We start from the raw sequence: 23020 nt of genomic DNA on the forward strand, positions 1-23020 counted from the left end.
CCAAATAACACAAAAGAAAAAAAGCACCACTCTATATGAATCGCACACCACTGATAAATAATGTAAAAGGGAAAACTTATTGATACAAATGTTAAAAACAATTAAAATGGCATAATGCCGTGAATCCCCCACTGGACGCCACAGAGATACAATCGGTAAGCAGACACATATGACACACAATTAACCTGGTAAAGCAGGTAAAAAATACAATATAATGCTAGGTGTCCGCACTCTCGTTGATACATAAGATGGCGCAAGCAATGTATAAAGATCCCCTCAGAGAGACAAGAGATAAACAATAGCACCTGGTAGGGAAATACATATGCCCCTAGTGCCCAAAAAGGTATAGGGTCCAAAGTGTTCTATGCCCCCGATCCAGCGGCAGATATGCTACGGGGATATAAATAACCAAAATATAGTGATAGTAAAGCATAAATAGACCCTGAAACAAATGGTATAGTTACCACAACAGAAGGCACTACCAGAACATGTGTCCAGCCAGATAAAAAGTGCTACAGGCAGAGTACCCAAAGGTGCCAGGAAATCAATGAGAGGGACCAAGCGCCGCAGGCAGGGCACAGCATGGGGCGCAAACCCAACGCGTGTCGCCGTCACTAAGGACGGCTTCGTCAGGGGAAGGTGCAAAAAAGAACGATCAATTAGAGTTTAAATACCTTATCGTGTGGCCAGGCCGTGAGCGGAAATGACGCGGGCAGGAAGAGAGACGCCCGTACTGGCAGACGTCTGCCAGTACTGCACAATGCGCATGCGTCGGAGACATCCAACGCTGCGCATCGTGTAAAGGAAAAGCCCCAGTTGCTGTTTAACAGGGACATGAGAAAAAGGTGTCTGGCGCTGCACATGAAAACAGGGGAAGTGACCCAATGTACTCATATAGCACAATGCGTAATTTGAAAAATAAAAAAGATAAGGACAAAACAAAGAAAAAGAAAAAGTGACACTGACTAACTAGCTAAATAAGTGCATGGGTAAATAAAAAGACTTAAACAGGTATAATGAAAAAGGATAAAACAAAGACAAACAAACCAAAAATGACACATGAAAGAAAACATATCGGGGAACCAAAAAAAAAAAAAAAAAAGAGAAAATACAAAAGGAGGAGTGTATATAATGATTTGATGGTTATGACCCCTCATGAAAAGAACTAATGAGAGCGAGATAACCAAGGTGAATAAATGTACATGACTTACAACCACCAAGGAGCCCCTTGATGAAGCCTATAGATGGAATACCGAAGCAGTATATGCACCGTTGCAAGAAAAAAGTGTCTAGAAAGTACAGTAGTAAGCAGGCTGCTCAGCCGAGCAACTGAAACAAAAAAAAAAAAAAAAGGCCGTGAACATGAATCCAGCAGTTATAATACAAGACTCTGATGGAAAGACATATAGGACTTGATCAGAAAACAAAAAAGGTAAGTATACGTGCACAAGATTTAGTACAAACAAACAGTTTGCTTTGATCCGTAATCGGCCGGTTCATGACGTATTTCTGATTCTTCAAAGATTCACTTAGTTCACAAGCGTAGACGTGACATATGACAGAAACGAAGAGCATCTCCAATGAGGTACGAGCCATAGATGTATACACCAATCCATAAGTATCAAGAAGGATAGAGGCTCGGTCCAATAACATCTAGTAAAGGAATCTGAAACAAAAGGATCATTAGTTAGCTTTAGCCCAAAAAGCCTGTATAAAGAAGATCCTCATTAATGCCAGAAGGGACCGTGGATCGCAATGAAAAAATCCAACGTGCCTCTTCTTGCAGGAGCCTATTTTCAAGAGACCCCCCTCTGCCCGAACCACAGACCCTCTCTAAGCCCACAACTCTAGCACCTGAATATTTACCCGCATGGCACAATAGGAAGTGAGCTGCCACTGTGGTGAGTATTTTGTCAATTATTAGTCAATTAGTCAATCATAATATCGCCTGCAGTGAGTGAAAGCATTGAATGTGATCTCCATGCTCCTCATCAGGATGTATTTATTACATTACTATGTACGTACCAAACACTTCAGAGGGATTGAGCTTTTCCAACAAGCGGCCACCTCGTTTGGTTTCATAGGTAGCAAATCCGCCATCAGAATTCTTCATACTAAGTAGCTACAGCACATCGAAATTATCAAGTTACATCACAGAAGACCACCAATTCCCACATACACGGCTGAACGTTTCTTACCACATCGACGGCATCCCGTAATCTGCTCCTCGGAATATGTTCAGATAAGAAAGAGCAGTTTTCTTGGAGCAGCATTGCAGACTTCAGCCCCTCTGCAGTACAATCTGCTACAATCCAACCACAGTCCCGAGTGCTGAATGGGAATCCGCCCTGGATTACAACAAAAAGTCATAGTACTGAAAATACTCAAAGGAAAACAAGATATCGGATACTGCGTTTCTAAAAGAGTCACTTGTTAGGAAGAATGATGTACGGTCATATAATTTGTATGGTAAATACACCTGCCCCCTCAGGAAACCTACAGATGACCATGAACACTCCTTTATAATATATACCCACCTTGTTCATCTGTCTGTAGAATTTCTTGTACTCTGGTGGGTTATCAGGTATCTGCAACATAAAGAAATTAATCATATATTATGTGTATGTGACTGACAAACACAACTGATCACAGAAAAAAAACAAGCCCTCATCTGACTTTGTCACCCAAAAACCACAATGTATGACTCCTGGGATGCCACAATAAATAAAAAGAACAGGCTTGCAGTTGTCGGTTATTAAAAATGTACTACTGTGTAACTTGTAGAGCTTGCATGTAATACAGAACAGTGCACGCTGCTCGATAGCATACTTTTCTCATTGCATCATGTAAGCTCTGTGACCTGTGCCGAAGCTAATCTAAGCTCAGATTCTTCATTTATGTTAATTTTATTTGTGTGTACGTATGTTGAGGAGAGCCATAAGATCAAATACTTAATTAACCTCAACACATAAGGTAATGGAGGGAAGCAACCTATAACATGTATTGTTTAACCTTACATAAGTTTTCCTCAAACAAAGTAAGACACTTAAGATGGCTGCCATCTCCTCTACCAGAGCCGTGTGCTCAGGTATATGAACAATGAAGACACTGAAGATGGCTGCCATTTCCTGTTTCAGCAGACCATGCGGTCTGGTATCCAAGATGACGCCCACCCAGATGACCTCATGGATCCACCCACAGTGACGCCCACTTTGATGACCTCACGGACCAACCCACCTTGATGACCTCATGGATCCGCCCATGGACTTGCTCATGCCCAACCCACTAACCAATGGAATACATCCGATCACTCCCATTTTAGAACTAACCGAGCCCCCTTACAGGAGATATATAACATTGTGTTTGACTAATAAATCCCTTCTTGGAGCTGAGCCACACATTGATCAAGAAGAGTTACAGCTGACTGTGTCTGGTGTATTTCTTTAGTGCACATGATCAATATCCATTAGGCCAGGAGTAGGCAACTAGAGAATTGAACATTTATATTAATTGTTCAACCCTAATATTTGGCCGCCCAACCTGGGGCCAGCAGAGGAGAGCCCTGAACCCTGGAAACCGGCGGGTGGAACAGCTGGATGCACTGAGTACCCCGAACCTGGAGACTGATCAACTCCTTAACAGAACACGGTAAGTCTGCTGATTTTTATAATCTGTAGTCTTTACCTGTGTCCTTCGGGGTATCCTGTGCAGATTGCCTGACCGTGTCCGGTTTTCTTGGTATCTGAAAGACGGCAGAAAGGGTATCTCCGCTGCTGGTCATTTAATTGCAAGAACCGTCACGTTTTAGTTGCCTACTGCCTGTTACATGTTGTGAAGAGGGGAGATGATTGGTAGTAAAGAAGAGAAATATTGTGTAAGGACAGTCAAAGCAGGTTAGTGTTTACAGAGGGCTACAGGCAAGTGATAAAACAGGAAAAACAGGGTATGTACTGGTAGTTAAAGAAAAGCATTGTGTTTGGAACAAAGCAGGTTACTAGGAAAGAATAAACAGGTTTGTTTACAGAAAGAAAAGCATGTGGTAGGACGAGAAAAACAGGTTTTGTTTTTAAAGAAGGAAAGAAAGCAAGTGTAGAAAAAAAATAAAATAATTTTTGTCTGTGGTATACGGTTGTCGCCTGTGATAAGATTTTCAGTTCTGTACAAGAGGACTAGGACCTTGAGTGAATTGACTCGGCCTAGGGGGACCCGGTAAATCTTGGAGCGAATTGGCTCAGTTCGGGCATAATAAATTGTGTAGCGGCTCATTGAAACTTGGAGCGAGTTGGCTCAGTTTGGGCCAATTAAATTTATAGTTTTTCTTTTTTTTGCCCCGTGACATCGAGTGAGTTGACTCTGCACGGGGACCGGTAAGTTAGGGAGCAATTTGACAAAGTAGGGAATAATTGGTTTGTAAAGTACGGAGCACGGAAGTCAGACAGGGACCACGTGACAAGAAGCAATAGGAGCTGAGTACTGCAGACTCAGTTCCCTTTAGAATCTCAGGTTTGAGTCATCTCCCCCGTCTTATTGTTTGTTTGGTGTTTGTTATCTTGATAGATAGATATATATATATACTGTATATCTATAGAAAGATGGAGAAATTAATGCAGTTCTGCCGTATGGGCACTAAGCCAAATTCAGATGGCAAGTTAGACTCATGCACATTAGTGGAAATTGTGTGGAATGCCAGAAGGGGGATGGTTACAGCCCCTGGAGTGGAAGCTTGTCTTGAGATAAAAGAAAAGGTATCCTAGAAGATAATGGATTGTCTATTGCTAGGGCAGGAGAAAGAGTCTCTGAAAGTCTGTATAAAAAAAAAAAAAAAAAAAAAAGGAAAAATTGGAAATTGGGTAGAAGAGAAAAGGAATAGAAAGAATAGAGTTTTGAGTTGTGTATTACAAAAATATATCCTGTGAGCGGCCACCACCGTATAATGGTGGCTCAGAGCCATGTGGTAAATGTAATGGTCGCCATTTTGTTAATGGCCAATGTGTTAAATGTAATAGCAGCCAAAATGGTGGCTCAGAGCCATGTGGTAAATGTAATGGTCGCCATTTTGTTAATGGCCAATGTGTTAAATGTAATAGCAGCCAAAATGGTGGCTCAGAGCCATGTGGTAAATGTAATGGTCGCCATTTTGTTAATGGCCAATGTGTTAAATGTAATAGCAGCCAAAATGGTGGCCCAGAGCCAGGTGCTAAATGTAATGGCGGCCATCTTGGTGGTGGTAAATATAATTCTGATAGCGGCCATCTTGGTGGTGGTAAATATAATTCTGACGGCAGCCATCTTGGTGGTGGTAAATATAATTCTGACGGCGGCCATCTTGGTGGTGGTAAATATAATTCTGACGGCAGCCATCTTGGTGGTGGTAAATATAATTCTGACGGCAGCCATCTTGGTGGTGGTAAATATAATTCTAATGGCAGCCATCTTGGTGGTGGTAAATATAATTCTGATAGCGGCCATCTTGGTGGTGGTAAATATAATTCTGACGGCAGCCATCTTGGTGGTGGTAAATATAATTCTGACGGCAGCCATGTTGTGGATGGCAAAGGTGTTAATTCTGAAGGCAGCCATGTTGTGGATGGCGAATGTGCTGCTCCTGGTGGTGAACATCTCAGATTAAGGCTACACGCCACATCACCAAATCCTTGTTACCCAGTAATGACCACTAACGGCCAATACTATATTCCTTCGGGAAGTGAACAGGCTTTACCCATGTTTCCTATCTCTGTTGTTTCCAATGGGGCACCAACCCTTTCCTCTATCACTCCTGTTGTGAATCCAGCAGTCCTCCCACCTGGATCGTCCCCAGCACCTACCCCTTCTACTGTCTTGTCCACTGCCAATTTAGCCGCACACCCACGTGAGATGCTCCAAGCAGCGGCCTCTCCTCCCAATGCTTCCACAACAGCACTCTCACGCAGCCTACATAACCCTATGCCCAGTACCTCACAGGCTGTCTCGCAGCCAAGCGCACACCTGTATGGGACGGTGGCGACTGTATCAAGGGGGGGCTCAATGTGGGAGGGGGATACCAATAGCACAGGAAGCACAAAGGGGAGGGAATGTTGGCAACCTATTTTTGAAAAAGAACTTCCTGAGGGACCCTTGTTAGTGGTGGGAAAGGGTGACATTACAACAGTGGAGACAGACGCTATTGTTAATGCTGCCAATTCTCGGTTAGAGCACAATGGAGGTGTAGCTAGAGCTATAGTGGAAGCAGGAGGGGCGACTATTCAAGCTGACAGTCATATCATTGTTGAGTCACGTGGTCAGATAGCTGTTGGGGACTTAGCGGTGACTAAAGCTGGCAGTCTCCTGTGTAGAATGATCATACACACTGTGACCCCTACTTATGACCCTATTCATCCAGACGTTAGTGCTCAACAACTTCATGCAGCAATAACTCGCATTAATGAGGACAGGACTGTTAAAGATTTTAAGACTGCCTGCGTCACCTGGAGCCCACACCATGATACTGGAGCTGCCCAAATAGAGCCCCTCATTCCAGGACTGTTACCTCCTCCGGGTCCTCATACACAAGGGACTACATCTGCACTCCCGGTGCCATCTCTACTCCCGCTTCAGGTGCCACCGCCAACAGTGCCAATGCTCATGTCTGAGGAGCCCACCCTCTATGTCAAGTTTACACCCCAGCAAGCTGCTACTCTGTTGAACCAAGTTCTAGATCCAGAAAAACAGCCGATGCCTTTCTACAGGAGCATGACGAGACATGGGACTCTGGTGTTGAGTTCTGCCAAGAACCTAAGACAAGGGCCTCGGATGAGTTGGCTGACCTATCAATTATTATTGTTGCCAAAGGTTTCCAGATGCCTCAAAGCTGATGCAGCCATTGTACGATGACGTCAGCGTTTCCACTATGTACTAAATCCGTGGAAACCTTCTATGCTCTTAAACAGGCCATACAGTCTGCACCAGCTCTTGGAATCCCAAATTATCAACTACCTTTTTACTTGTTTGTCAGTGAAGTAGCAGGACATGCTTCCGGAGTCCTAGCACAAAAACATGGGGGAAGAACAAGACCAATCGGCTACTACTCTGCCCGCCTGGACTCTGTGTCTCAAGCTTCCCCGACTTGCCTCAGAACTGTTCATGCTGCACATATGCTTCTGGACAAAACTTCTGATATCATCTTAGGACATCCGGTTCTCTTAATGGCTCCACACGACATAAAAGCTATTCTAGGCCAGACTCAACCTAAACATCTGTTGGTACAGCATCATATGAGACTCCAACGTTGGCTCTTGGTTCCGGATAATGTCACTCTTGTCCGCTGCAGCATCTTCAAACTGTCCACGCTGCTTCCTCTTTCCAGGGGGGATGTGGATGATACTGATGCTCTCGGAGAAGATGCCTCTACACACTCAGAGGATCATGACTGTCTTGAACAAATGCATGAAGAAGTAGCCTCCCAGAAAAAACGTGTCTGAAGACCCACTCCCACATGCTGACCTGACGTTCTTCACTGATGGTTCCAGATTTGCAGATGAAACCGGAAGATTCCATACGGGGTATGCCGTGGTTACACATGACCAGGTCATCTCAGCTGGATCGCTACCACCGCACATGTCTACACAAGAAGCGGAACTTAAAGCTTTGACGTTGGCTTGTCAGGAAGCGACGGAGAAGGTGGTCAACATCTACACGGATTCAAGATACGCTTTTGGAGTGGCTCATGACTTCGGCAGTATCTGGGCAGCCAGAGGATACCTAACGTCCAGTGGAACTCATCTAAAACATGCTGCTACCATGCAAGAACTTGTGGTCGCTCTGAATCTACCTTCAGAGGTTGCAGTGATCGAGATCAAAGCTCACGGGAGACTGGATTCTCCAGAAGCAAGGGGAAACAACTTCTTTGCTGACAAAACAGCAAAAACCTATGCTGTGGATCCATTTGGGAAAGAAAAAGCAGCGGTGTACGTGTCACAAGACACTGAAGAAGGGACTAAAGGCTCTCTTAAGAGGATCATCCATCTACATCAAGACAAGACATCAGATGATGAAAAGAAGTCATGGCAAGAAGGAGGAGCTAAAAAAGGATGAAGATGGAGTCTGGAGGGTGAACACAAAGGTCTACCCCGTAATCTGTACCCCTCAGTGACAGAATGGGCACACGTTATCACCCACAGAGGCAAGAATCAGATGAATGACCTGACCTGATGATTTGGAAGATTTATATGGCACCTGGGATCTCTACTGTTACCCAAAAATATTGCAAGTCCTGCCTTGTGTGTGCAACATGCAATCCAGCACCGCCTCAGAAAGTTACTCAGAAACATTTGGCTAAACCACTTTATCCCTTTCAGAGGATTCAGATTGATCACATTCAAATGCCAAAAGTAGGGAAGTACGAGTATGTACTGGAAGTGACTGACATGTTCTCAGGATGGCCCGAAGCCTATCCAGTAACCAACATGACTGCCAGAGTGACTGTTAAGAGACTGATGACTGAAGTAGTAAGCAGATATGGGGTCCCAGAGGTAATTGAGAGTGACCAAGGACCTGCGTTCACTGCAGCACTGACTAAGGAACTATGGACACTGGTGGGAGCGGATTTGGGTTTACATACTCCATATCACCCTCAGAGCAGTGGGAAAGTAGAAAGATTGAATGGCACCTTGAAAAATAAAATACTGAAAGCCAGTCAGGAGGTCAGACTTCCTTGGACAGACATTTTGCACGTTGCCTTATACTCAGTCAGAAACACTCCAAGGGGTCCCACTAAACTCACACCATACGAGATTCTTTTTGGGGGGCCACCGAGATTGGGTCAATATTTTCCACAACAGCTAGCCTTAGGAAGTGATACTCTTGTAAATTATGTAATTGTTGTTAATTGTTGTTACTAAAGAACTGTCAGTAACACATGTACGAGTTTTATCATCCATTCCAGGTCCAGATTCCAGTGAAGGTACCCATGCTCTCCAACCTGGTGACTACGTGCTTGTAAAGAAGTTCATCAGAAAAGACATTCCTGGAGTCGAGATTTAAGGGTCCCTACCAAGTGCTCCTGACTACTCCTACTTCGGTCAGGATTGCTGAGCGCCTCCTGGATCCATCTCTCACATTGTAAACTTGTTAGACAGTTAGGGACAGAGTAGGATCTGACCTGCTTGTCAAAGTCCAGCTACAAAGGGAGGTTTTCCGCAAGGGAAAACTTGTCTCAAACTGGTGAAAACTCCAATTCCCCCTCCCGGGCAAGACGGTCAGATCTAGGATGTGTACAACAGGGTTAGTCGCATGTGTGTATTTTACTCTAAGTAACCATGGAGATGGGAGATTGGAGAGTAATAGATCCAGCATGTTGGGAAGTCCCGAGGACATGGGTAACGCGCTCCGATATACCTCCGCAGTATACCCATAATTAGTCACACATTCTCTGGTGTCTATAGCATCCATATTGTCATGAAGCCTCTGATGTCATAATAACACTTAACATCGATGGGTTAGAGAACCACGGTGGGATCGAGATAAAAGAAAAGGTTAATAAAGTATTTAGGGGGGACTGTTGAGGAGAGCCATAAGATCAAATACTTAATTAACCTCAACACATAAGGTAATGGAGGGAAGCAACCTATAACATGTATTGTTTAACCTTACATAAGTTTTCCTCAAACAAAGTAAGACACTTAAGATGGCTGCCATCTCCTCTACCAGAGCCGTGTGCTCAGGTATATGAACAATGAAGACACTGAAGATGGCTGCCATTTCCTGTTTCAGCAGACCATGCGGTCTGGTATCCAAGATGACGCCCACCCAGATGACCTCATGGATCCACCCACAGTGACGCCCACTTTGATGACCTCACGGACCAACCCACCTTGATGACCTCATGGATCCGCCCATGGACTTGCTCATGCCCAACCCACTAACCAATGGAATACATCCGATCACTCCCATTTTAGAACTAACCGAGCCCCCTTACAGGAGATATATAACATTGTGTTTGACTAATAAATCCCTTCTTGGAGCTGAGCCACACATTGATCAAGAAGAGTTACAGCTGACTGTGTCTGGTGTATTTCTTTAGTGCACATGATCAATATCCATTAGGCCAGGAGTAGGCAACTAGAGAATTGAACATTTATATTAATTGTTCAACCCTAATACGTATATATATATATATATATATATATATATATATATATATATATATATATATATATATATATATATACACATATATATATATAAAAGCTAAGATTAGCTTCAAGATTCATCATCTCATCTTAAGTAATGAAGACAAAAAAGAGCAGCATAACCTGCAAGCTCTACAAATCGAAAGGCAAAACATTTTAATGAAATAATCAACTGCAAAAATAAAAAAAAAAATGTTCAAAAGATGTATATAGTGTTCACATCTCTTCAAGCTCCTTTTAACATTTTCCAAAACGTCACCTGTGTAATACGAAGAAATTCATGCGCCTTCTCCAAAGTTTTCTCAAATAGTTTTTTCCGGTGTGCTCCAGCCTGTAGACAGACGGCAAAAAAAAATAAAAAAAACAAAACAATAAAAACATACTGAAACAAATTATAAAAACTGATATGAAAAAAAAAATATGGGCTTTATTGTAATTTTTTTTCATGTTTTTTTTCACTAATGTAAATAAAATAAATTAAATCTTACAAAATGTCCCCGAGATGAGGCACAACTGCTTGTAGTTCACATACTTTACCTCTAAATATGCCTGTATTGCAAATGCCGTGTCCCAGAGCTGCGATCCATTTGTTCCCTGCGAAAAATGAACAGACAACTGTTACATTTTGGCTACACACGTGGACACAGCACATGGTACCTGCGAATGAAAAGCTACCAAGTTGTTAAAAATATCACTAAAATCTCACACGCACTCAGGCCTCATTCAGACGTCTGATTGTCGCGTACGAGTACAACTTGTGGTTTTCACGGATAGCACTCATACCCGTGATACACTATGGGGCCATTCACATATCCGTGATTTTCGAGGACCAAAAGAAGTTCTACACATGTCCGTTTTTGATCTAATTTTATGGAACCAAGGGAAAAAAAAATCATTATATATATATATATATATATATGTATATATATATATATTTTTTTTATTTCTTCTTTTTTAAATCCACCATATGGTCCCAGATCTCTGGCCTTTTTATCTAATGCCAATGTTTATGTTCTTTACCAAGGAGACGTTGCTCCCAGGGTTATCTAAGGGCGCATATGTAACCTGTTTTGCATAATTATCTTATGAGCCCTGCCGCCTTGTAAAGACTATGAAAATTATCACTAAATAAAAAAGGCCTATATTTCTGAAACTGTATGTCAGATTTATGACAAAAAATAAAATAAAAATATAGAAAAAATATCCCAAAACAAAAGAACGGTCAGGGGAGCAGCGAGAATAAAAATCAGAGCAAAACCTGACCACTTTAGACCTGGAACTTGGTAAACACTAGGGTAGCTCAATCAACATTTGTTAGGCAATTCAAACACCTCCTAGCAGAAACACAATTGCATCATCGTCACGGGGAGAAAAACAAAAACATGCTGGGAATCCCTTTGTTGTAAAAATTTTAGAGATTCTAAATTCATAAATCCCAACTAATCTCCTGACACGTCACGTTATAAAGTGTTCTACCATGTAGGCAACCTGACTGCTTGTAGGGCGAACAGGACCTCCAAAGGGCGATATACGGCAGGAAATATCTGGGTGCAGTGGTGTAAGCAACAAAGATACCAATAAAATAAAAAAGACATAGATTTCAGCCTTTAGTTTGAGGGTATATGCACACGTCAGGATTTCTTGCAGAAATTTTCCTGACAAAATCCGGACATTTCTGCCAGAAATCCGCATGCGATTTTTTTTTGCACGTTTTTTACGCGTTTTTTTTTTTTTTGCGGAATTTTTGCGTTTTTTCCCAGACACTCCAATTTCATGGGAAATCCGCAAAAAATCCGCAAAAATAATGAACATATTGCTTCTTTTTCCGGATTGCGTTTTTTTGCGGAAAAAAAGCAACATTTGCACAAAAAACGCGGAATGCATTCTAAATGATACGATGCATAATGTATGCGTTTTTTTATGTGGTATTATAGCGTTTTTATCAGGGAAATCCTCAAAAAAAACGCAAAAAAATCCTGAAGAAATCCTGACGTGTGCACATACCCTAAGGGTTTGTCCAGTAGCGATCTAAAGGAGATAGGAAATAGAATTTAAAAAAAATGATACTCATCTCCCAAAACCGGCCCCTCTCCTCCATAGTCAGTGTTGTGGGGCCAGTCTAGGAAGTATACTGAATAACAGGATTTTTGGTTGCTTACCGTAAAATCTGTTTCTTGGAGCCTCCATTGGGGGACACAGGAACCATGGGTGTATGCTGCTGCCACTAGGAGGCTGCCACTATGCAAATAAAAAAGTTAGCTCCTCCTCTGCAGTATACACCCCACCGACTGGCATTATACTCTTCAGTTAATGAGAAAGCAGTAGGAGATAAATAACAAGGTTGAAAACCATAACCACAAACTATCTAACTTCAAAATAAATGAGACTAAATCAGAAATGTTAAATCTAGGCATACCAAACAATATAATGAGGAAACTCAAATCTACATTCCCCTTCCCGTGGCAACCCAAAAGTTTAACTTACCTAGGAATTCAAATAAGTGCGTCTCACAAAGATTTATTTGAGCTCAATCTTAACAAACTATACCAAACTACAGCCACCAATCTCAGATCTTGGAAGGACCCCTTTCTTTCCTGGATTGGAAGAAAAAATATACTAAAAAGCCTCATTCTCCCCAAATTTATATACGTCTTCAATATGCTCCCAATCCATATACCCATATCCTTTCTAACTAAAGTCCACTCATTATTTTTTAAATATATACATGGCAAAAATGTAAACCCCGCATTAATTTCCAAACCCTCACCCTACCGAAAGACAAAGGTGGCATGGGTGCCCCAGACATTGTCAAATACTATCAAGCCTCTCACCTAGCTAGAACGATCCACTGGATCAGAAATGATAAAGGAAAACAACAATGGCTTCAAGTAGAGGAAGCAATGTCTCCCATGCCACTGCGCTCTATCTTATTAAACCGCAATAAAATACTAAATCTTAAGGACCATAAAAACAATTTTACGCTAGCTACCTTAAAAATCTGGAAGAAGTGGGGTGAAACCCTGGCTCCATCCTTCTCCCCATTGACCAGAGTCTCCGATTTGATAGACACTCTCCCCATATCCGCTGCCCGTATATCAATCGAGCAATTGCTTGAAGATGGGTCACTTCTCCCATTACATGACCTACGTAAAATTCCAGGCCTATCGGGCCTCACCTTTCTTCAACATGGGAAATTGGCCCATCTTTTCTCTCCACCAAACCGGCCAATTGATTTGAACAGAATACTAACTCCCTTTGAGGTCCTCTGTGCCAGATTTGAACCCCCTCGAAAAATTCTTTCAACGATTTACCAAACCTTATTAACCATAGATACACCCCTGAAACGAGCATACTTAGCCCATTGGGAAAAGGACATAGGGATCCCTCTAACTGAGCAACACATCAAGTATATCTATAAAAACTCTCATGGGCCCTCAAATTGCGTCCGCATACAAGAGAACTCTTATAAAATTATTACAAGATGGTATGTCACCCCCAAACAGATACATAAATGGCACAGAGCCTCATCTAATAATTGCTGGAGATGTGGGACCAATGAAGGAAGCTATTTTCATATCTGGTGGACATGCCCACAGATCTGTCCTTTCTGGAAAGAAGTATCCCAAGTCATATTTACACTTTTGGGTAAACGTGTAACACTGAAGCCAGAGAACCTTTTTTTGAATCTTCCGATTTGGCCTCAAGACAGCAAAGCTTCAAAACTAGCTCAATATGTTCTAGCAGCCGGGAAAACGCTAATCCCATCTAAATGGAACTCAACTATTACGCCCACCACCCAACAACTTTACCTTAAAATAGATCAGTTATACTACATGGAGAAATTAGCGGCAAGAGTCAATAATACTCACAGCAGATTTCTTAACGTCTGGTCTCCATGGACTCAATTCAGATCTCAATTAACCTTCTTAAGTTCAGTATCAGCTAAATGAACTCACCCTTGGTGCCCACCCTCCTGTCCCCCTCCCTCCACCCCTCCCTACTCTACACCCACCTAAGTCCCCTTATTCTTACCTTTTTTTTCTTTTCTCGTCCTCTTAGCCTACATCATCTTCCTATCACTTACAGATACAGTTCTTTTTTTATTGTCTGACATTCTTAAGTTGTACGTGAATGGATGTAATAATATACTTAATATGTCAATATTTCTTTTTGTTCGCTCAAAAGTTCATTTGTAATATTGCATATTATTTAATAAAAAGATCATTGAAATGAAATGAAAACCATAACCACAAGCTTGAGAACTGTAAACGTGAGAACAGTCATAGAACATAAAACAACAGAAACTGAGAAACATTGGGAGGGTGCTGTGTCCCCCAATGGAGGCTCCAAAAAACAGATTTTACGGTAAGCTACCAAAAATCCTGTTTTCTTTATAGCCTCTCATTGGGAGACACAGGAACCATGGGACGTCCCAAAGCAGTCCCAAGGGCGGGAAGAAACAGACTTCCATCAGGCCAGAGGACTCACCACTGCCGCCTGCAAGATCCTTCTGCCTAGGCTGGCATCCGCCGAAGCGTAGGTATGGACCTTGTAAAATTTGGCGAACGTGTGGATGGAAGACCAGGTTGCCGCTTTGCAAAGCTGTAGGGCGGAAGCCCTGTGGTGCACCGCACAGGAGGCGCTGACTGCCTGGGTAGAGCGAGCCTTGATCCCAGGAGGATCAGAATTGCCATTCTGATCCAGCGAGCAATAGTCACCTTAGATGCCGGTTGGCCTCTGCGCAAGCCATCAGGAATGATGAAAAGAGAATCCGTCTTCCGGAAAGTGGACGTTCTATCCAGGTAGATCTTCACTGCCCTGACGAGGTCCAGCTTGTTCAACGATCGCTCCAGAGGATGAGTCGGAGCTGGACAAAAGGAAGGTAGAACGATGTCCTCGTTGAGGTGGAAGGTGGAAACCACCTTAGGAAGAAAAGAAGGCGGAGGCCTGAGGACCACCTTGTCCTGGTGGATGACCAAGAATGGAGGACGGCAAGACAGGGCCGCCAACTCGGAAACGCGGCAGATAGAAGTGATGGCCACAAGAAAGGCCACCTTCCAAGATAGAACTGACAGCGAATTTGTAAATAAAGCCGTAGGCACAACTATTGGTTGTGGTGCTCAAGTAGGTGCCCAAACCATATAATATTAGAGATAACTTGGCACACACGTAGTGAGATGCAATAAAGATTTAATCAGTAAAGTAGAGTACATACAATAGACGTTTCGGTCAAAATTAGACCTTCATCAATGTACCTCTCTTAGAGCATTTTAAGCTTATGGGTCACCAAAGGGTTAAGCCCCACTCTTAGTAGAGAGTCAATAGAGAGTCAATTGAGAACTGGCCAAATCCGGCACAAGTGGAAGATAAGATAGACGCGGTATCCACCGCTCGTCCAGTGTGTGCTAGGCCCGAATCCAGTCCTGCCTGAAGGAAGGCCAAAATGGAAGGCAGGGAAAAGGACATAGATGAAATGCGGTTGGACTCGCACCAACGGAAGTAAGCCTTCCAGGTACGATAGTAGATCCTGGAAGAAGGCTTCCGAGCCTGGATCATGGTGTGAATCACCCGGTCCAAAAGGCCGGACGCTCTTAGAACTGCGGTCTCAACAGCCACGCCGTTAAACTGAGCGACCGAGAATTCAGGTGGCAGATCGGACCCTGAGACAGCAGATCGGGCCTGTCTGGAAGGCGCCAGGGAGCGTCCGCGAGAAGATTGACGAGCTCCGCGAACCAAGCTCTCCTGAGCCAATCCGGGGCGATCAGAATGAGCGGCACCCCTTCCGCTTTGATCTTTTTCAACAGTTTGGGAAGTAATGGAAAGGGTGGGAACAGGTAGGGCAGCACGAACTGTGACGAAGGAATGGTCAGAGCGTCGACGCCCACAGCAAGAGGATTGCGAGACCTGGAGACGAACTGCGGAACCTTCCTGTTCATTCGAAACGCCGTGAGATCCACGTCCGGAGTCCCCCATCGAAGACAAATCTGATGGAAGACCTCCGGATGCAAGGACCATTCCCCTGCCGCGAGACCCTCACGGCTGAGGAAGTCGGCAGCCCAATTGTCCACGCCGGGGATATGCACCGCGGATATCACCGGAACTGTTGCCTCTGCCCAGAGGAGGATCTTGGATACCTCGGCCAAGGCGCTCCGAGTCCCCCCTTGATGGTTGACATATGCCACCGCCGTGGCATTGTCCGTCTGGATTCGGATTGGAAGGCCCCTGAAAATCCCTTCCCAGTGACGAAGGAACATAAAAATGGCCCGGATCTCGAGGACATTGATCGGCAAGGTTGACTCCTGCGCCAACCAGCGGCCCTGTACAGTCAGGTGGCGAAACACCACACCCCAGCCGAGTAGGCTAGCATCCGTCGTCACCACTTGCCAGTGAACTGGAAGGAAGGACCTGCCCTGGGAGACGAGAGGTGACGTGAGCCACCAGTTGAGAGACTGTTTGACCAGGGGAGAGAGTCGGATCGGGCGGTCCAGGGAGAAGACAGACCTGCTCCACTGAGACAGGATGGCTTGCTGAAGAGGTCGCGAGTGAAATTGGGCGAAGGGAATTGCTTCCAATGTTGCTACCATCCTCCCTAAAACCTTCATGGTCGAACAGAAGGAGGGAGACCGAGAGCCCTGGAGCACGCGTATGTCCCGACGAAGAATGGATCTCGTCTTCGGGAAGAAAGACCTTGGTCTGACGAGTGTCGAAGAGCATGCCCAGAAAGATGATGCGCTGAGAAGGAATAAGGCAGGACTTCTTCTGGTTGACCAGCCACCCGAAACGGGCTAGGGTGTCGAGAACGATGGACAGGCTTTCGTGGGCCTGAGAAAAGGACGGAGCCTTGATGAGGATGTCGTCAAGGTATGGAAACAGAACCAGGCCTCTGACCCTCAAGATGGCCATCAGCGCCACCATGATCTTCGTGAAAACTCTTGGGGCGGTTGCAAGACCGAATGGCAGGGCGACGAACTGAAAATGTTCCTGAAGCACTGCAAAGCGCAGGTATCGGTGATGTCCCGGGAATATCAGAAGATGGGACGCACCCTGCCGTCTTTTTTCGGTACCACAAAGGTTTGAATAGAAACCTGTGAACCGTTCTTTTTCTGGGACGGAAACAATTACCCCGGCTTTGAGGAGAGAAGTGATGGCTGCAAAGAAACCCAGAACTAGAGTGGGATCTCTTGGAGATCGGGATTCGAAAAAACGATCCTGGGGTCGTGAAACGAACGCTATCTTGTATCCCGAGGATACAACTTCCCTGAGCCATGCGTCCTCTACTGAGAAGATCCAGACGTCCCTGAAGAAGAGGAGACGGCGGCCCAGCCTGGGAGGTGGGCTGACGACTAGCCGAGAGTCATGCCGAGGTGGTTCCTCCAGTCCTGGACCTGGAAGATCTACCCTGGGAGTAGCGAGGATGCCAGGAAGGAGTGGGCCTAAAGGATACCGTCTTCTTCTCTTGACGTGCCTGTGGCCTCTGTTGCTGCTGGGAGAAGGAATTCGATGCCGCAAAGCGACAAAAAGGCCGAAAAGACCGAAATTGATGTCTAGGAGGAGGGCGACGAGGCTTGGCCTGGGGAAGAAGGGAACTTGTGCGCCCTGTAGCGTCCTTAATGATTTTGTGCAGCTTAGAACCAAAGAGACGAGACCCCTGAAAAGGCAGGCTGTTAAGGGACTTTTTAGAAGACAAATCCGCCTGCCAGGCCTTAAGCCAAACGGTCCGGCGGATGGCAACCGCGTTGCCGGACGCCTGAGCCACACAAGACGCAGCGTCCAGGGAGGTGGAGACCAGATATTCACCTGCGTGAGAAATCTGGTTGGCAAGTTCCACCAGCTGTCCAGATGGAACCCCGTCCAGAATGCCCTGACGGAGCTGTTTGGCCCATTTGGATATGGATTTTGAAACCCAAGTGGAAGCAAAGGCCGGGCAAAGACTAGCTGAGGCCGCTTCAAAGGCTGACTTTGCGAAAGATTCTATGACTCTATTGTTAGAATCCTTCAGAGATGCTCCGCCGGACAGTGGGAGGACTGTGTTGGTGGACAGTCTGGAAACTGGAGGGTCCACCGAAGGAGAAGCAGTCCAATTAGCAGTGAGCTCCGGAGAAAAGGGATATAAAACGCCAAGTCGCTTTCCTCTCTGAAAGCGTCTGGTTGGGTTCTCTCTTTCTCTGGTCAGAATCTCTTCGAATTCCGGGTGAGGAGCGAAAAACTTGGAAGGTGGTTTAGCCCGTCTAAACGAAACCGCCTGATCTGCGGGTTCCGTAGAGGACTCCTTGATGCCACAGGTTAGATTTATCGCTCCAATGAGATTCTGAACGATATCCCTCATGGTAGCGATTTGGTTCGAATCCAGCTCCGAAACATCCTCCGAAAGCGCATCAGAGAACACCTCGCCTGACTCAGGAGAGGGAGGACGCCGACCGCAGAGGACCGAGTGGCGAGATGGAGCGAGAAGAGGACTCAGACCGACGTTCCTGTCTGGACCTTTTGCGGCTAATCAAGGAAGGCTTGGGCGGAGGCTCCTGCGACCCGCTGGCTACTGCGGGGGTCTGCAGAGTTAATCGGTCCAGCACGGACACCAGGGTTTGAGACACCCGTGTTAGATCGGCCACCGATTGTGACAGAGAGGAAGCCCAGCCTGGGATGGGGGTATCACTCTCGGGCGGATCGGCCGGGGGATCCTGGGCGGTGGGAACAATCGGGTTGCTGCAGGCCTGACAGAGCGGAGAGGACTGAACTGAGGGAAGTTTGCTGTTACAGCACGAACATGCAAAGTACTTGACTAAGGCAGAAGAGGAAGAAGTAGGAGGACAAGAGCAGCCCCCTTTAGAGTTAGACATATTGAAGAGGTCCCTGAAGAAAATGCGAGTGGGTTAAGGGACAGTGGGGCAGAGGGGGGTGTCAGTCTGCAGTGCAAAGCTACTCACGGCAGACGAGAAAACGGATACCAGGTTGCTGCCGGCCTGGATGTCCCCTGTTGTGAATTCTGCTTTTTGGCTCCCTCCGGTGGTTGTAGGTGGTAATGCAGTTGTTTCTGAGTGGCAGCCCTGGTCAGGTGTTTCTGCTGATTGCAGTTCTGACTGGGGTATTTAGGTTTGCAGGATTCATTAGTCCTTGCCAGTTGTCCATTGTTTTGGGAGGTTTTGTCCTTGCCTGGTTCCTCTGCCTTGCTGCCAAATCTACAAAGATAAGTGTCTGGTTTTCATGGCACACATGCCGTGTGCTTATGATTTAGTGCTATTCAGTGTTTTTTTGTCCAGCTTAGATTGTATCAGTGATTTCTCTGTCTTGCTGGATTCTCAGGAGTTGCAGATATACATTCCATGTCTTTAGTTGGATTGTGGAACTTTTTGTATTTTCTGCTGTGGATATTTTTAGTGTTTTAATACTGACCGCTTAGTATTCTGGTCTATCCTTCCCTGTTTAGCTAGAGTGGCCTCTTTTGCTGGAATCTGTTTTCTCTCTGTGTGTGTCCTTCCTCTCCTATTCACAGTCAATATTTGTGGGGGGCTGCCTATCCTTTGGGGTTCTGCTCTGAGGCATGTGAGTATTCCTATTTCTATCTATAGGGGTATTTAGTCCTCCGGCTGTGTCGAGGTGTCTAGGGTTGTTAGGCACACCCCACGGCTACTTCTAGTTGCGGTGTTAAGTTCAGGGTTTGCGGTCAGTACAGATTCCACTTCTCCTGAGAAAGTCTCATGCGGCTCCAAAGTCACCGGATCATAACACTAACCTGAGGGGAATGAGACGTCCACGGAACTGTGATGGACGTCCTCTTCCCCTCCAACCGACAGGCTCTGGTGGGCGAGTGGGTGGGGGACGGAGCCAGGACCGGACTTCTAAGCACGCTGGTGTGCTAGGCTCTTGGTCCTGGAGAGGGATCTATGAGGATACGAGGTGGCAGTACACGCCGTACTCATAGTCCGTATTATGGGACTACAGGTGTGACTGTTCACCCTGTATCCCTCCGGAAAAACCTGAAAAGAAACGACACACATTGAGGTAGATAAGGGTCTAATGAAACACCCGTGTCCACCTCCTACTGACACTAAGCTAAACTGAAGAGTATAATGCCAGTCGGTGGGGTGTACACTGCAGAGGAGGAGCTAACTTTTTTATTTGCATAGTGTCAGCCTCCTAGTGGCAGCAGCATACACCCATGGTTCCTGTGTCCCCCAATGAGAGGCTGTCAGGACTCTGAACATTTTTTACCTTTTGTGCATTACTGCCCTTTTCCAACATGGCGTCTTTGGTCTCATGTGCACTTGTCTTCCTGCTATAAAACTCCACCCCAGCCTTCAGTCTGTGCTAGATTATTCTGCTTTGCATCCAGCTCCTTATTACTCCCTGGCCTTGCACTTGCACCTGCTCCTGTGAACCTGTTTTGGAGATCCTGCCACTCTGCTCTGAGTTCCTGCTGCATACATCAGTGTTCAGTAATCCTCCTTCATCTGCTGCTCGTGTTACTTCCATCTGCATTTGCTGGACATGTAAGCTGTTTCTGCTCTGCAAAACCTGAGACTATTAACCAGGCCTCCCTGGTTGAGCTAAGATATGATTTGAACTGCCTAATAGCATATCTATCTGTGTCTGGACTAAGTCAAGGATCTATTCGTGTCAAGTTTCCTCAAGTATAACTGTGCTTCATAGACTTTCTGTTTGTTTGCATCTAACTCTGAAGTTTCCTATTGACTGCTAAGCTGCGTTTATTATTTGGACCAAGTGTTGTGGACTTGAGTTTCTCTCTGCACCTGCTTGAATCACCGTGTGATAATATAAACTTTACCACTTATAAAACTGTGTCCTGTTGTCTTGTTCCACGCAAAGAGTCTCCTGAATTATCCCCTATAATTATTACAGAGGCGATAAAGAAATTTTTTTTCTCATCACCCTGTGCCCATTACTAAAGGGTTGTCTAGTTCCTATTTTCCAAGTGTATAGGAAGAAGAAAAGATTAAAAAGAATTCATTTACCTGCATTTTCATTCCATCCAATCCGAGCCTGCAAGAAGATCATTGTTTAAAGAAAAATGGAGAAAGGAACTAAGTTTCAGTTACATGTGGCAGCATAAAATAAAATATTTTTTTTTCGAGGTGAATTCTTATGCTACATTGTACAGTAACATCTAGCTCTAATAAAAAAAGAAAACAGGTGCAATAGTTTTAGGTCCCCATGTGCAGTACCTGAGACGCCTTTCCCTTCACAGCTCAGCTGTGTGTGTCGCACTTGCAGATATCTTCTTCCTCTCAATGCACATGTTATTAAAGAGAATCTGTCAGTAGGATCCACCCTCCTAAGCCGTCTATATGGGCATGTAGGTCATAGGAAGCTGAATAACATGATACATTGATATCTGTGATCTGATGTCTTATTCCAGAGAAATCCACGTTTTTCTTATATGTAAAGGAGCTGTTCTAGGCTATGGGCCGGACACTGATCTGCATAAGAATCTGCCTCCAGAGATTAATTTTGAATGGCAGGGAGCGTTACCAGTGTAACTAACACAGAACAGTAGAACTGAACTTTGTCTTATTACACATTTGCTGCAGCTCTCACAGCTCTGCTGTATTGCAATACTGTCTGCCTGTGAGATGGAAGCTGAAGCTGAGAGGAACCTGCAGATGTGTCAGGTATAATCACACACAGCTCTGCAGTGAGATCAGGAGAGCAGAGAACGGACATTACACGTCACACTGGTAACCATTACACGTCACACTGGTAATACCCCCATCTATTTAAAACAAGCCCTGGAGGCAGATTCTCAGGGAGATCTATGTCCGGCCCATAGATCTTAACAGCTCATTTACACCTAAGAAAATTGTGGATTTCTCAGGAATAAGACATCAGATCGCAGATATCAAGGTATCATTATATTCAGCTTCCTATGACCTACATGCCCATATAATGCAGAGGCTGCTGTAATCATAGGATCTTATTAAGAACACGAGCACTAAGACCTGTATCTCGGCTGTTGTGAATTCTGCTTTTGGGCTCCCTCCGGTGGTTGTAGGTGGTAATGCAGTTGCTTCTGAGTGGCAGCCCTGGTCAGGTGTTTCTGCTGATTGCAGTTCTGACTGGGGTATTTAGGTTAGCAGGATTCATTAGTCCTTGCCAGTTGTCCATTGTTTTTGGAGGTTTTTCCTTGCCTGGTTCCTCTGCCTTGCTGCCAAATCTACAAAGATAAGTGTCTGGTGTTCGTGGCACACATGCCGTGTGTTTATGATTTAGTGCTATTCAGTGCCTTTTTTGTCCAGCTTAGATTGTGTCAGTGATTTCTCAGTCTTGCTGGATTCTCAGGAGTTGCAGATATACATTCCATGTCTTTAGTTAGATTGTGGAACTTTTTGTATTTTCTGCTGTGGATATTTTTAGTGTTTTAATACTGACCGCTTAGTATTCTGTTCTATCCTTCCCTGTTTAGCTAGAGTGGCCTCTTTTGCTGGAATCTGTTTTCTCTCTGTGTGTGTCCTTCCTCTCCTATTCACAGTCAATATTTGTGGGGGGCTGCCTATCCTTTGGGGTTCTGCTCTGAGGCAAGTGAGTATTCCTATTTCTATCTATAGGGGTATTTAGTCCTCCGGCTGTGTCGAGGTGTCTAGGGTTTGTTAGGCACACCCCACGGCTACTTCTAGTTGCGGTGTTAAGTTCAGGGTTTGTCAGCACAGATTCCACTTCTCCTGAGAAAGTCTCATGCGGCTCCAAAGTCACCGGATCATAACACTCGACCCAGGGTGGGGAATCACTACTTACCAGAGGTAATCAGGGATGCGATCTACATGTTCCTGAAATGAAGGAGATTCTGGTCCATCGACATGCCACCGGACCAGCATATTAATCACTTTAGAGATCTGTGAAAC

At 45.0% G+C, this 23020-nt stretch overlaps 1 protein-coding gene across 3 annotated transcripts in view; it reads right to left on the bottom strand.

Annotated features, from left to right (window-relative positions):
* Positions 1 to 1358: 1358 nt before the first annotated feature.
* LOC143784330 (lanosterol synthase-like) overlaps positions 1359 to 23020 on the bottom strand; it is a 34066-nt gene continuing 12404 nt past the window's right edge. For all 3 annotated transcript variants that reach the window (XM_077272491.1, XM_077272489.1, XM_077272488.1), the window contains 8 exons: positions 22914 to 23011; positions 21137 to 21164; positions 10704 to 10760; positions 10426 to 10497; positions 2538 to 2588; positions 2199 to 2348; positions 2026 to 2122; positions 1359 to 1666 (listed from right to left, as the gene is read on the bottom strand). In XM_077272491.1, the coding sequence (XP_077128606.1) occupies positions 1530 to 1666; positions 2026 to 2122; positions 2199 to 2348; positions 2538 to 2588; positions 10426 to 10497; positions 10704 to 10760; positions 21137 to 21164; positions 22914 to 23011 (690 nt within the window). In that variant the 3' untranslated portion in view covers positions 1359 to 1529. The remainder of the gene's footprint in view (positions 1667 to 2025; positions 2123 to 2198; positions 2349 to 2537; positions 2589 to 10425; positions 10498 to 10703; positions 10761 to 21136; positions 21165 to 22913; positions 23012 to 23020) is intronic.

The sequence above is a fragment of the Ranitomeya variabilis genome, chromosome 7 (assembly GCF_051348905.1).
Source record: "Ranitomeya variabilis isolate aRanVar5 chromosome 7, aRanVar5.hap1, whole genome shotgun sequence".
Lineage (NCBI taxonomy): Eukaryota > Metazoa > Chordata > Amphibia > Anura > Dendrobatidae > Ranitomeya > Ranitomeya variabilis.